Genomic DNA, 16,439 nt, shown 5'->3' on the forward strand with positions numbered 1-16,439 from the left:
ACTCCATTACAGCTATAGCAAAGCTAATCAACTGCCAACCTGCATTCATCTGTAACTACATCTGAAACCAGAGTCTACAACTGGGAGAATGTTGGAGCTGAACCAGACATTGAAAAGAATTCCTGCACTCTTAAAAAAAGATGGTTCTTTAGGGGTCCTTTGGTAAATGTTGCTATATAGAACCACGGACACTCAATGAATGCATGCTTAAATGGTTCCTTGCATGGTGAAATCATTCTTCAGATTGATGTAGAATGTGTGGTATTTGGTTCTATATAGCACCAAAAAGGGTTCTGCTATTGTTATGATATGAAAACCCTTCCGTCTTCCATCTTTTTGAAGAGTAGTTCTAAAATATCAATGTTTACAGAAAAGCACATTAGCAAAGTAATATGCAAAACTTCGTGGCATCTCATAAGTCAGAGGTCAGCAACCCAAATGTTAAGCAGAGCCATTTTGTCCTTTCAACAAAAATCAAAACGCCTTAGGAGCCACAACATTTTATGCCCATTTTACCATCTTGGCTGTAAATGTGTCTCAGTATGTGCTAATGTGCTAGTATAAGCTAAAAATATGATATAAATGAAAACCCAGACTTACTTTGCTCTGCTTTCAACTTTAGCTCAGCTATAGCTGCATTTCTCGCATCTCCAGCAGGAAACTTTTCTCGCCAGCTTCTCATTTGAATTTTCCCGTTCCACTTTAAACAGTGCCTGAGATGCCAGAATGTACTGTTGCACCATTTATGGTGGAACAGGAAAATTTAAACAAGAAGCTGGCGAATGAGAAACTGACTTCAGCTTCATGACTTTTTAGTGTTTGACAGTTTCTCATTGCAGATTAAATGTATCAGGAAACCAGCTGGAGTGATTATAAATGCAAATAAGTCCCAATTAGTCTCCAAATTATCAATGTTCCTCTTAAATATTTCTCTTTGCCGTTTTGTTAGTTACTAGCTGGTCAAGATTGTTGTCTGCGTTGCTATGGTGACCAGCAGTCTGTGTGCCAACCTTCAGTGTTAAAGGGTGAATTGGCAGTTATACATTAACTCCACGTTTAAGACCATTTATTGTTAAAACTGTGTTTGAACAATCAGCAGAGCTTTATTTTACTGTAAAGGAGGATTATTTAATTTTTTCCTAAAAGTGTAATTCTGCTGTGGAGCTGCAACAGGACAGTAAAAGAGCCGCATGTTGCCAACCCCGTCCTGTGTAATAGTTTGAGCAGGCAGAGTTACAAGGAAGGGCAACTGGTGCAACCATCTGAGTTTTTACCCATCATTAGGAGATCCTGAGTGTGATCCCTGGTGATTCCACAGCCATATGTAGCTGGGATTCAAAGGGAGCATTCTTGGCCTCTGGGTGAGCAGAATGATCCTCCTTCTCCCCGATCACTCCCACATGCACCTCTTTTAACTCATTACTGAATTGGGGGTTAGCATTCTCCTCAAAGCATGTTGAGCTGTGCAGTGCCTTTTAGTTAGAAGCTGTTTGAAATGATGTGGTGGGCACTTTACATGTTTTGGAAGAAGGGCATGCTGGCTGGTAGCCTGGTAGCATCACATAATTTAACGGTGAGTGGAACTGACCCTGACTAATCTGGGGATAAAATCTCAAAAAACAAAACAAAACAAAATAAACATTTCAGGCAGTTTGCCTCAATGTAAATAACACGAGACTCTTCCTTTAGCCCAGCAGATAAGAGCAGGATACGGCACTTGGCCAGCAGGTACTTTGCACCTGAATGAACGTTCTCAGGAAGGTTTGTTTACGCAATGTGGGTTTTGTGCAAACGTGGCTTAGTCATCAGCTCATTAGCTCAAACTGATCAGCTAAATAACTAAACAGAGCCAACAGTGTGTAAAGGAACAGCCCAGCAGTGTCATCTCAACCTAATCTGTTACACATGTAGGATAGAGTTGTTTACCACAGACAGTAATTTTGACATTTTTCTGTGTTTAGCAAAAGAACAGATAACCGTTCGACTCAAAACACATTTATAATTGAAGCCAAAGGGCAGGTTACAGGAGCAACTGATGCTACATATAGAAATAAATTTGAAAAATGCTTTTTTTTAAGGACCAAGTTCAACTATGACTCAAACAACAATGGATTCTGAAAAAATATGTTTTGGGCCCAAAACTTACCTCAAAACTATCGTTAAACAATGTCTCATGTATCAGGCAGTGTATTCCTGACCATTTCATGTAATAACTTAAAGCGAGGGAGCTTTTAAAGGCATTAAACTCTTCAGACATCTGGTTCCTATCACCACCACTGTGAACATTTCTGACTCTGTAAGTTTCTCCAAAACAGAGGATTTCAAATCAAAGCACTCTGGATGACTCTGTTTACACCTTAACCAGTTATCTTTGTAGAACTTTTGGTAAAATTGGTGGACTTTCTGATTGTAACTATGCTGAGAATTTGCCATTAGGGTTTAACTGAACTGGTCAGATCTGAACCGAATGACAGTTGGAGTTGATGACTGCCCAAAGAAAATTTGAGTATATCTCAAATCATTACAAAATGTAAATGCAATCAATCAGAAACTTTACAGTAAATTACAGTTTTTTACAGTAAATTTACAGTAGTTTTTGGGGGATTTGATAACTCTAAATGCTGACAGCAGCAATGTAAGAGGAGGCCATATACTCACAGTGTGTGGTGTTAAGATGGCTGAATGTCTTTAGCGGTTATTCCCTTGAGCAAAGAGCAGCCCAAACAGTGTAATATTACTCTCACAAACACTAGTCTCTCTCTCTCTCTCTCTCTCTCTCTCTCTCTACTTCACTGTCACTCTCTCTCGTCCTGGTACTCTGCCGTGTTCTGGTGGCTTGATAAATCGCTCGGTCTCTCACTTTCTCTGTTGAGTCCTGCCATCCAAAATAAATATTTAACAGCCCAGCTGCGTAATCAACAACTAAAGGTCATATCCCTCTTGCTTCCCCTCTCTCCCTTTTTCTTTTCTTCCCTCCCTCCTCCTCTTCACAGAATGCTAGAAATGCACTACTGCATCTTAAACATAGCCAAATGTATTTTCACAATGATCAAGGCTAGTGCATTTCTTCAGAGTCATGATTTTTCTGTTGTTTTGGAGCAGCTGACGAAGTGTCATTGCCCTACACCTAGGCTGTAACTTGTATCTGCTGCCCTCTGCTGCACGTCTTCCAATCTCAATGCCTCCCTTTTGGAAACGCATAATTTGAATGTAGATGCCATTATTTAATGATCCATGGAACAGAAGGAATAAGGTGGTATTTGAAACTCAGCCTCACGACTTGGGCTGAATCCCAAGTGTCTCTCTAATTGGAATATAGTGCAACATTTGGATGTAGAGGTTTCATTTCATGACCTATGTATTGGGCTATTTGGTAGATGGCACGACATTAAGATTCAGTCTTAAACTTGCATCTGCCGCCCTCTGCTGTAAACATTAAGGCCATACATAAATAAAAGTCCTTTCAGGAGCCCACTAGCCTTGTATATGCATGTGTCGAAAGTACAACAATGTATTGTACGAAATACAAAAGTATTTTTATTTACATGCATTTGTTACTTATGTTGATAGTCATTTTGCGGTTTTGGTGTGAGGTTTGCTATTCAAAGACTAATGTTAGCTTAGGTCTTAGACCCTTAGATCCTGATGTGGAACATTATTGTTATTAATATAACATTACAAGTTCTTTCATAATACTGATATTCTTTATGGTGTACCTCAGGGGTCAATTCTAGGTCCAATATAATTCTCATTGTATTTGTCTGTCGTTCATTTCTTACTTTTTGTAGTGTTTGTTTGTTGTTCATTTTGTTTACACTGATTTACAGTTTTATTTAAATACATTGTGAAGCACTTTGAGCATATTTTAGTGATATATTAATAAAGGTGCTAAGACAAAGTGTTGGCTAGCCAGGTGTCAATGGTCAAAGAAGCTCACTGAATTTTGAAACATGACCTCTGTCTTTAGGTTGCGCTCTTCGCAGCACAGAAACTACATCTTAGTGATGGTCATATTTGTACCAATTCCTTCTTGCCGTTCTCTACTCATTTATTAAACCTCTCCCTTTTCTACATATGCAGTTTCTTAATGAGAGTATCTCCTCTGGTGGGTTGTCAGGTTGTTTCATTTTCTTTTTTTCGTTTTCTAAATCATAGTTGCCTTTTGGTGAGCAAGCCTGATCCAGACTGTTGAGAAGAACCTTTTGAGTCCACTAGATGACACAGCCGGTTTCTCTACTAGAGAGGCTTGAATGTGCTGTGCTTATGAGCACAAATTATGGAATGATCAAAGGTAAATATATAAACAGTTCACTTAAACAAAATAAAGAAGTTGTAATGATTTTGATCTCTAAACAAAAAAAAAATTAACAAGCAAATCAGACAGTCTCTGATAAAAAAACAGTTTTGAGGTTTTGGTGAAAAAAGGAAGTCAAGTGATTAAACAGGCCAAGATCGAAACCAAGAGACAAAAAACAAAAGCCAAAAGGGACAGCCAGCAGAAGGTCAAAAAATGCAAGAACAAATCGGGTGATGGTAAAATAGTGGTAAATCTTAAATAATATGTTTAATAATAAGGGACTATTTTGCCTTACAATGCCATCCACCTCTCTGCCACGAACGGATTCTAAAAGACTATGTTTTAGACCAAAGGCTTATCTCAAAACTGTCATCAAACAATGTCTCACGTATCAGGCAGTGTATTCATAACCATTTCATGTAATAACTTTCTGTAAGGGAGCTTTTAGAGGCTTTAAACTCTTCAGACGTCTGGTTCCTATCACCACCACTGTGAACATTTCTGTCTCTGTTAGTTTTTCCAGAATGGAACATTTCATACCAAACCGCTCTGGATGACTCTGTTTACACCTTAACCATTTAACTATGTAGAACTTTTGGAAAAAATGGTGGACTTTCTGATTATTTCTGTGCTGAGAATTTGCCATTAGGGTTTAATTGAATTGGTCATATCTGAATTGAATGACAGCTGGAGTTGATGACTGCCCAAAGAAAATTTCTAAATTATTAAAAATAAATTTCTAAATTATTGCACACTTTAAATGCAATACATTTACAGTAAATTACAGGTTTATTACAGTAGTTTTGGGGGGATTTGATAACTCTAAATACTGACAGCAGCAATGTAAGAGGAGGCCATGTACTCACAGTGTGTGGTGTTAAGATGGCTGAATGTCTTTAGCGGTTATTCCCTTGAGCAAAGAGCAGCCCAAACAGTGTAATATTACTCTCACAAACACTAGTCTCTCTCTCTCTCTCTCTCTCTCTCTCTCTCTCTCTCTCTCTCTCCCTCTCTCTCTCTCTCTCTCTCTCTCTACTTCACTGTCACTCTCGCTCGTCCAGGTACTCATCTGGTACCCATCACTGCCACTGTGAACAATTCTGACTCGGTAAGGTTCTCCAGAATGAAACATATCAAATCATACCACTCTTTGTTTACATCTTAACCATTTAACCATGCAGAGTTGATGGCCACCCAAAGAAAAATTCGAAGATAAAAACAAAAAAACACAACAAGACAAGCAGAAAACAACACTCAGTATACTCAGTGAAACAGTGGTAATACTTTGCAAAGAAGTAGCTGATCAGGGAGAGGCTAATGCCTGAGAGTCATGTGATCCTCCTCTGAATTCTGGAAGTTGGAGTTCATGAGCAGCAGAGTCTGTGAAGTAACAGCTAAGTCGGAGGGTGGTGTGACCATAAACATGAATTGACAGGTTTCAGAGGGTTGGGAAAAACAGTGATGTCACTCTTAATCACATATTCAGGCCGACCACTGCTCAGGAAATATGTCTCTATATTCAACCTCTGAATCCATGATGCAAACATGTGTGTTTCTGAATCTAATAGTGCGTCACTCTTTCTTTCGAACTGGATTTAGCCTGCTGTTAAAAACTGTGACTAAACTGACTGTGAGTGTGACTCAGGGGCAGTCTGTGCACTAGACAGCAGTCTGTGGCCAATGAAAATGCAAAGTACATATACACCGATCAGCCTTAACATCAAAGCAACCTCCTTGTTTCTACACTCATTGTCCATTTTATCAGCTCCACTTACTATATAGGTGCACTTTGTAGTTCTACAGTTACAGACTGTAGTCCATCTGTTTCTCTGCATACTTTGTTACCCCCCCTTTGACCCTGTTCTTTAATGGTCAGGACCCCCACAGAACCATGACAGAGCAGGTGTTATTTGGGTGATGGATCATTCTCAGCACTGCAGTGACACTGGCGTAGTGGTGGAGTGTGAGTGAATGCTATGGTGGTACGAGTGGATCAGATACAGCAGTGCTTTTATTTAAACACCTCAGTGTCACTGCTGGCCTGAGAATAGTCCACCAACCAAAAATATCCAGCTAACAACCCTGTGGGCAGCGTCCTGTGACCACTGATGAAGGACTAGAGGATGACCAACACAAACTGTGCAGCAACAGATGAGCTACTGTCTCTGAATTTACATCTACAAGGCAGGAGTGTCTAATAGAGTGGACAGTGAGTGGACACACTGGCACAGGGCACTGTACATAGGTATTTTATCAATTGTGTCGGGTTGAAAGACACCATATATTCAGAAATACACCAGATATCAGGAATAGAAATGCCCACAGTATGGATTATTCTAATTCTAATGATATTTTTCTGAGTTGATGATCATTGTAATAATCTATGTTCAGTAATTCAGTCAAATAAACTTGACATGAACTGTGCGTTTGTTTTCTTTTTTTATTTGTAGTGTTGTACACTTGAATAAAACAATCACAGCTTAAACGTTCACACAATAATTAATACAAATAAACATAAAAATATATTTACTGTATAAATACATTATTTACACATCCTGTACAATTTTTTTTTACAATAGGATACAGTACAAAAAAGACAGCAAAACATTTACACAGTAATGAGAAATCCAGCATTCCAGTGTTTTGAAACATTTCAGCATAACTATGCTATACTGTTTGTAGTGGTTAATTTTCCAAAGCTGTTTTTACAAAGCTTTTAAAGTGCATTAGATAGAGTTGTAGCTCTGAAATGTAGCCTTTGCTGTGTGCACTAATATGTGTAATATTAACAAGCTGTAGAAACTAATGTAACATTGAAATGAAAGGCCTTTGATATGGTCACTGTGTCCTCCATTTCTCTCACTTTCAACTGCGTCTTTATGTGCACCCATAACAGTGAGCCGGATTTAAGCAATGACGACACAGCGGACATGTTCCAAATTCACTGACGACCCTCAAGGCACATTGAGAACACACACAGCGGTGACCACATATCAGCATCACATTCGCAATGCCCGAGTAACACACCACACACTCCTCCATGCTTTCATTACCTGAAGAGACAAAAGGAGAGAAAGCATGTAAGTGTAAGTACAACACATGACAAGCTGCGGTAAATGACTGTAAAGTGTGAAAGACTTTATTATTATTAATAAGAGTTTATTATTATTCAATTGAAAATATTTTAAATATTTTAAAATGATTGTTCACTATTATACATTGTCTGGCATACTAGTATAGATTGTTCAGTAACTACTGCGAATTTTTCAGTAACTACTATAAATTATTCAGTTAACTTTAATGAATTATTCACTTCCTACTATGAATTATTCAGTTACTACTGCAAATTGTTCAGGAACTACTGTGCATTATTCAGTTGCTACTATAAATTATTCAGTAAATGCTATTAATTATTTACTATCTACTATGAATTTTTCACAATGTACTATGAATTATTCAATAACTTTCATAATTTATTCAGTAACTACTATAAATTATTCAGTAAATGCTAAAAATGATTCACTCTCTACTATAAATTATTCACTATCTACTATAAATTATTCACCGTCTACTATAAATTATTCAGTTACTACTATAAATGATTCAGTAAATGCTATAAAATTTTCATTACCTACTATAAATTATTCAATATCTATTATAAATTATTTAAGTACTACTAAAAATCATTCAGCAAATGTTATGAATTATTCACTATCTACTATGAATTATTCGGTTTCTACTATGAATTATTCGGTTGAATAAATTATTCAATTATTCAATAACTACTGTGTGTTGGTCTGTAACTACTATAACTTATACATTAGCTGTTATGCATTATTCAAAAAGTAATCTAAATTATTCAGCAGCTACTACGAAATATTCATAGTATTATTAAATTTATAAAACTTATAAAATTGTTATATATTTATGCAGTGTGAGGAACTGAAGTGCGGCCCAACATATCATTAGAGGTTAAAGGGCATGATACACTGACCATTATGTGAACGCAAATGCTCACAAAAATGGCTAACAAAGACACAGCAAGTGTTTCATCTACACGGAATGGCCTAAAATGGAATTAAATAGGCTATATGTCCGTGGTGCCATTTGAGCTTGATGATTTTAGTAGGGTTCTTACTTGTGTTCTGGCTGTTGCTTTGCGAGCAGGGAAGACTCAGGTTCTCCTGATTCCCAGGTTCTCGTAGGCTTTTCTGGCCCATCATCCTCTCCAGTATCTTCATGGGGATTTCACTGTAGCCACAGTTGTCTTCTGTGGGTTCGACTGTGGGAGCAGGGCAGGACCGGCGTGTGCTGAACAGACACTTCTTAGCAGAGCCTGCAACATAAGAAAAGAAACCACGGTCAGTTCCCGAAAGTGGAACTTTGAGTGGTAAATATTTACAATCATGAATCTTGAGATCACCATCACTTAATGCCTTAAGACTCATTAATGACATCAATAAAAAAGGCTATTAAAGACTAAGGCTGTAAAAATGCATTGCTCTGAAGATCACAATTATAGCTGCTTATAATAATGTTAAATAAAATATGCGCGAATTTTTTGGCCAAAATGTATTTCCCATGTAATTACAGCTATAAAAATAATCTTAAAAAAGCTTGGTATATTATTTTTATTGTCGGTATTCTACTAAAGTGTTGCTCAAGTCACATTTGTGTATTTTGTGAAATAATTCTGAATCATATGAAGATAGCATACATTTTGGGATTTAGAGACCTCTCTGGTGGTATGAATATAAAAGTGTAATTGCATGCAAATTCTTACATAGTGCAGTTTTAAACAAATGCAATCAAATCTTTGTGATGTCAGAAATGTACAACAATGATAATAATGTGAAACAATGTTTGACATGTAGATTTTATACTGACCAAGTAAGAGGACAGCATTGGTTTGCCCGTAAACGTCAATCATCGCCCAGATTGGCTTGTGTGTGTCCACGCTGGTTTCCAAGCTGTGCTTCTGCCCATCATCTGTCTTTACATGTAGGGTTCCACATTGACTGACCCAGAAAATAAGCTCTGACCTCGGCAGGCATTGCTGCTCTGGCACAGGTATGGCCCAGTACCCTGGAGAGTTCGTCAGTTCGGGGATGGCGAGAGAGGGTATGGCTCTGGACCCGGGAGCAACACTAGTCAAGCCGACTCGCAGCGCGCCATGCCACGCCCTCACAGAGCGCTCAATCCGCACACACACTTTCTCCTTGATCCTCAGTGGTCGGCTGCTGAAGATCAGCCCGTGACGAAAAGATGAGGTGTCTCTGGTTGCCCGTCGGCCATCTTCACTCAGAGTCACTAGCTGCCCTTTGGCTTCTGAATGAAAAGTCAGTGGACCCAGGCAGCCGCTTCCACAGCCACAGCTGCCATGAGAATCTGGAAGTAACACATAAACACCTCGCATTAGCATCAGCTAATAAACATTAAACCTACTTGGCCCCTGACCAAATACATGTGGGCAATGTCCATCATGTGGTAACAAATAGTTAAAAATGACCTTGTATTAAAATGACCTCAAATTATTGTTTAATTTAGCTCCGATAAGCTTCAACAGCTAGTACAGCTAATTTCCCACAGGCTTCCATAAGACTTGGAATTAGCATTTACTTCTGTTTTCAAAGACGTGTAAAGTGTAAAATCAGTTTTCTGAGGTTTTTGTATGAGTATTTTAATGTATTCAGCAAAAATGCTTCCCTTAAATTTGTTTACCTCAGTTTAGCTTGATAGCTAGCATTGTCACTGTATTAACCCCTTAACAATCCAGGCTTATTACATGCAAAGGCTTGTTAATCTTACAACATGCCTTCTACTCTTTATCATCGCTTTAGGCTGTGAATATAAGCACAACCGTTAGAGACCTTTGCGTCAGCACTAGCAACCCTGCTAACAAAGCAAACAGCTTAGACCAGCAAGAATTCCAGGCTGGTCTAATCTTGTTTATGCTGGTTTATGTTGGTCTAGTCTTGGTTTAGCTGGTTAGCCTAGCGACTTTCATTGCTGGGTGGCTAACTATGCTAGTCTATGCTGGTTTTTCTGTCAGGATTATTTCTTATTTCTGTTTCATTCTAGGCCCCTGGATGGCATGAGGAAGTCTTGCTTTACACACTGTATCTTGCTTTACAAGCAAGGGTTTAACAAAAAAGAACAACAAAATCATGAAATAAATGCTAAAATTAGAAAAATGTTTTATCAGCCATTCCTCTAAGTGTTAGTTTGGATGGGCAGTGCTTGCAGTATCAAAATTCCAAATTCCTCTCACAGAAACAGCAGCAGTTTTTTGTCCTGACATGTTTAACTAAATCTAATTTTGTTGTTGTTTGTTGATGCAGTGAATCTGTGTCTGTGCGCACTGTTGTTTTGACCTACATCACCAACCTGTTTACAACACTGAAGAAATTTAAGGGAAACTTAAATTTATCTGAGAGCAGCTCATTATCCAGTACAGGGTGTGCTGGGTGAGCATCATTTTAATCAGGGTAATCACATTACAGTATTTCCACTGGGTTAAATTTCAACCCACTGGCTCAGATACCAAACTGTATTTAAAAAATGATTGTTATCTTTTATATTCAGCCATTAGAAGTCAGATCTTCAGTGCCAGTCCTTTTGCTTTAATTGACTCTTGCAATAGGCATCACCACATGACTCAACACAGTCTGGTAAAGCACAGTAAATGCGATTGCTCCATCTGAAACTAACCGTGCGATGTCATAACTGGCCCACATCACATGCATCTGTTTGAGTTGAATCAGATTCACAGATTTCTTTGACGACTATCAACACGACCTATTTTTTGTACAGAGTTAAATGTAAGAATTATAATTTGATACTATACTATGTTAAAATGTGCTATAATATATTAAACTATGCTACATTAGTATGTATAAGTATATGCTACGCTATATCAAACAATACTATATATAACTACAGTACACTATATATAACTACTGTACACTACGTTAAACTGTACTATATTACACTATATTAGTATATCACTGCTGCTGGAACAAAGCCTCATATCTCAGTTATGATATCATATATCATAGTTTTTCAAGTTTTGAAATAATTTGAAAATGCCTGTTGCCCTTTATGTTGTATGCAAATTTCATGATGAATGGAGCAACAGAAATGGCCCAAAATTACTGGTTACATTTACTTACATTAAAGGTACAGTATGTTTTTTTCTTCTCTTGTTAAGTTATCATTTTGAAGATGAGCAATTTGCTACACTATATTAAACTATACTATGATATACCAGTATATGCTACATTATATTAAACTATACTATGATATACCAGTATATGCTACACTATATTAAACTATACTATATCAGTATATGCTACACTATATTAAACTATACTATACTATATAAGTATATGCTACACTATATTAAACTATACTATACTATATCAGTATATGCTACACTATATTAAACTATACTATACTATATAAGTATATGCTACACTATATTAAACTATACTATACTATATAAGTATATGCTACACTATATTAAACTATACTATACTATATCAGTATATGCTACACTATATGAAACATTAAACTGTAGAACACTGTGTTAGCATATACTACATTATATGTAACTACAGTACACATAAAAATATAGTACACTATATTAACATACACAACACCATGTTGAACTATACTACACTATTTTAAACTATACCATCTTAAACTACATTAGTATATGCTACATTATAGTAAACTATATTACACTATATTAAACCATACTACACTTACCAGACTACACTAATCTATGCTGTACTATTTTAACATACACTATGTTATACTAAACTCTACTATATTAATCTAAAATATACTATACCATACTTCATACTTCTGTAAAGAACCATCCACTGGCAGATTCTTGAGGAAACCAAAAGTGGTTCCTCTCTGGCATCACTCCAGAGAACGAGAATGAGAAGCTTCATTTTAAGAGTGTACTAATAAAGTAATGGAGGTTATGGCTGTGAAACAGCACAGAACATTTTGTTTCTTTGTTTAAAGCTTCCAGGAACAAAAAAGGAGGCACACATACATGTAGTATGTCTCCACATTGCAAGCTTGTTGTGCGAAAAGATTAAAGTTGTCATCAAGTTGTTGCAACTTAAATAAAATCTTTACAATAACATTTATAAAGTAGTTAAAGGATTTCTTACCCTGGATTTGAACTCCCATCTTTGCCTTGTTCTTCTTGACCAGTTGAGGAGACGGTTGCATTCAGGTAATGTGAGCTGTAACAACTTCACTAGCAGTTAGGCAGTGTGTATGAAAGGGGGGAGTGTTCGCTGGAGTCTTATAGGACGGCGCACACGTGCTTCTGGTTTAAACCCAAAACATTACTCATCATAGGTCAGAAGCGAAAGGAGGAGGAGCCAGGCTCAGTGTTGGAAAAGTACCTACTTTCAAAAGAGGCCAAATCCGTTCCGTCTGCTGCTGGCATACTTCCAGGAAATGGCGTCCATATGACACCACTCCTTCTTTCAAACAGTTTGAGTGTGTGTGTGTGTGTGTGTGTGTGTGTGTGAACCATGTTTATGTCACATTGTGGGGACCAAAACTTGTTCATACAGTCACACTGGGGGGGGGCTGGGGAGCTTCCTTGTGGGGACCTCAAGCTAGTCCCCACGACGTAAATCATTTTAATGTGGTAAGGTTAGGGTCAGGGTTATGGTAAGGTTTGGGTACGTTTCCAGGAAAATGAATGGAAGTCTATAAAAATGGCCCCACAATTCACAGAAACAAGACTGTGTGTGTTTGTTTTCATACATTTTCCGCACAAAAATAGAGGAAAGTCTACAATCATCAAAACGGTCCTCACTTTGCAAAGTGCTTTTTACAAAAACTATAAGTTACATGTTTGTAAAATGCTTTTTTAAAGTTTTCTAGGTAAAGTTTAGGGTTAGGTTTAGAATTTGTTATGACATATAAACTAGCATTCAAAAGTGTGGAATCACATTATTTTACATGCAATAACAACTTAAATCATGCATATTTAAATATTCTTAATTAGACAACAAAAAGTAGTATTATATACTGTAATTGCCTAATTACAGGATTTTTTAGTTTTTGTTTTATGCAGTTGTCACTTTTGAGAGATAACACATCATGGATATTGCTTTTATTATAACTTCAAAAATTAATTAAAAAAAAAAACAATCAATTTTAGAATAATCTACAGCTCTGTTTATTATCCTGGACACATCTAACATTTCTTCGGCTTTATTTATAGTTGTATGCAAAAGTTTAAGACCCCCTAAATGACATGTTTTGTTGATTTTCTAAGTGAAAACAAGTAAACACATCCTCAACAGGGAACTTAAATATGGCATTTTCTGCAAATTTTAGTGCACAGTTTTTTTTATTTTAATTAATTAATTAATCAATTATTTATTTATTTAGTTTTTGCTGAGTTTACCATATTGAAAAAATGAAAACATCAAATATACATGTGAAATGTGTAGGTGTATGTAGGTGGGGTGGTGAGAAGGGGAGATGAAATGTGATATTATTGGCTAATGTTGTTTTCCCTGCCTGCTGGCACGCAGTCATGTCATCACAACTCATTTTAGAGGCAGCCAAAAGTCATTATCTTGGAAATCTTGGAGAAACAATTTTGTCTTTTGAATGATATGATGAATATTGCTTTACTTCTTAATGAAGGTGTAAGGACATCCTCAGATATGTTGAATTAATATTATTAAATAAAATATTTTTCCTGTAACACTGTTATCAGATTAACTAGGACACTGTTTGGCTCTCTGGGTGAAATGATGTGACTCTGTGTTGAGCTGCTAGTGTGTGATGAGGAGTGAAAATGGACGCTGTGACAATTCACACCTCTCCACAAAGACGGCCATGCTGAGTACAGCTGACGGTGTGTGATATGAAGTAAGAATGAGGACAGATGGTGCTGCACTGGCCTCTTATTCACAGCTGTGTCCTTCCTTATCCTCAGTTTTTCAATAGTAAACCGCAAAACTGATGAACAAATATTGCATTCACAGATGTAATAATATTGACCTTTACCCCCTGATGAAGGGCAAATGTAGTATTTAACAATAATACACTGAATACATGGACAACTTATTTATTAGCATTTATTATAAAAGTGTAATGTAAGTAATGCATTAAAATGATCTTATTCTGTCTACTTTATTTCATTTTATAGAACATAACAGACCAACTGTCATAGCACTTACTGTATATAACATTTCTAATGGCTTCTTATTCAGGCTTGTTGATGTCTCAAAAAGTGAAACGTGTGGCGTAGTCAACCTTTCTCTATTCAGGTTAGTATCACAAAGATAAACGACTACTTGGCACATTATCCATTGCAAGTTGTATAATTTATGGTTATGATTATGGTTATAATATCCTAAAGGGACATTCCACACACCACCTGATCCATGCAGTTTAAAAACCAAGAGTACTGCACCGACGGGCCAGTTTTTTGTTAAGTACACTCCTTTTTTTATTTTTAAATTTTAGAATTTTATTCAATCTTTTGGGCAAGAACAGCTTATAAATAATTATAGTATTACATTTTACAATACATTCTTATGAAATAAACAATAATATAGTTAAATCTCTACTCTGCTCTACCTTGGATTTAATGTAGCTAAACAGTTTTCTCAGTTATTTTAGAAACAGGTACAGCGCCATTCTGACACATTTCTTAATTTTTTACAGCTTCGTACTAAATATTTGAAACCTGTGACGTACTACTTATACTTACATATCATGGTAAATAACGGTTCTGTGTAGGTACATTTTTGTTCATCAGCTTACAAATAATGTGGTTTTAAGGTCCAACTCTGTACCCTGAATAGATTTTTCCCAGGGAAAAGGTACATATGTACTAAAGCCTATTATTCAGTAACTACTGGGACTTCAATGCAAACTGGCTGAGCTGTTCTTAGGTTACAGAAGTGTGTAATAAAACGTTGGGCCTGCCAGTGTGCCCTGGCCACTTAAGAGGTTAAGGAAACACAGACACCCAAATTCAAGGAAACATGCCGTAGCATATTAATAAATCTAAAACACCACGAGATTGGTGGACACCCAAAGTTTTATTACATACTTCTATAACCCAAGAATAACTCAACCAGTTTGCATTGAACTCCCTGTAGTTACTGAATAATAAGCCTTAGTATGTAATAAGCCTGAGATTTTAAGGGGCTAATGAAAATATACTGATTTATGTGTGTACACCTGTGTTTTGAATGATCTAAAATTATTACTATCAAAACAGTCGCTACTGAAACATTTGGTTTCAGCAGTGTTATGATTGTTTTGGTAGTGACGAAATGGAGTGTTTAATCATTCGTTTTAATAAAAACAAACGTGATTAAGGTATAGGGTCACTCAAAGCAAAAGAACATTAGGCTAAAGTCCAGGTCTAAAGTCCAGGTCTGAAGTCCAATCACCTTTCTTTTCAACTAAGTAATTAAGTATTCAATTAAGTACTCAAATTCACCAATTGACCCTAAAATATAGAGAAAATATATACCTGTTGCATCTCTCATCTTCCCAGGCCCCCTGTCACTGTACCCACCCTCCACTCCTTCTCATGCTACATTGGTTCACACTTTTAAGGAGCAGTAGCAGACTGTTCTGAACAGAAGTTTCTCTTAAAATAAAGGTTCCTAAATGATTCTTGACCTGGATGTTTAGATCTATGAAAAGCCTTTTACTGCTGTAGAACCTGTTACCTAGAGCATAAACCTTCTTCACACTTGCACATCTCATATACAACAATGCTTCTTTAAAGAACCATACAGTTAACGATTCTTCGGGGAACTGAAAGAAGTTCCTCTTATGAGGCACCGCTCCAAAAAGAAGCATATTTATTTTTAAGTGTACAGAAATAGGAGCCTTGGAATACCAACACGAGGATGTATGCTGACCATAGGCTATTCCTGACTGGCTTTACTAATAAAGGGATAAATCCATTCGAGTCATACTGTATAAAAGATACATAACAATAAAAAACTTATAATTACATATGATTTAGTAATGAAATATTACAGTGCATGATCACTAATGTGTACAATAAAAAGAATTGACTAAGTATATCTAGCTTACATTTTTAATGATACATTTGCTAATA

At 36.7% G+C, this 16,439-nt stretch overlaps 2 protein-coding genes across 4 annotated transcripts in view; both read right to left on the reverse strand.

Moving 5' to 3' along the window:
• sorbs3 (sorbin and SH3 domain containing 3) overlaps positions 1–3,054 on the reverse strand; it is an 87,565-nt gene extending 84,511 nt beyond the window's left edge. The window contains exon 1 of one of the 3 annotated variants that reach the window (XM_036578565.1): positions 2,659–3,054. The gene's annotated coding sequence lies outside the window, so the exon portion shown is untranslated. The remainder of the gene's footprint in view (positions 1–2,658) is intronic. The other 2 variants (XM_036578563.1, XM_036578566.1) reach the window with 2 other exon arrangements.
• Positions 3,055–6,717: 3,663 nt separating this feature from the next.
• LOC118812896 (protein neuralized-like) lies at positions 6,718–12,606 on the reverse strand. The gene is made up of 4 exons (XM_036578006.1): positions 12,487–12,606; positions 9,185–9,685; positions 8,436–8,633; positions 6,718–7,350 (listed from the first exon to the last, which is right to left on the reverse strand). Exons 1-4 carry the CDS (start codon positions 12,545–12,547, stop codon positions 7,175–7,177), a joined length of 936 nt encoding a protein of 311 aa, XP_036433899.1. The 5' UTR covers positions 12,548–12,606; the 3' UTR covers positions 6,718–7,174.
• Positions 12,607–16,439: the final 3,833 nt, after the last annotated feature.

This window comes from Colossoma macropomum, unplaced genomic scaffold (genome assembly GCF_904425465.1).
Source record: "Colossoma macropomum unplaced genomic scaffold, Colossoma_macropomum, whole genome shotgun sequence".
In the NCBI taxonomy this organism is placed as follows: Eukaryota; Metazoa; Chordata; class Actinopteri; order Characiformes; family Serrasalmidae; genus Colossoma; species Colossoma macropomum.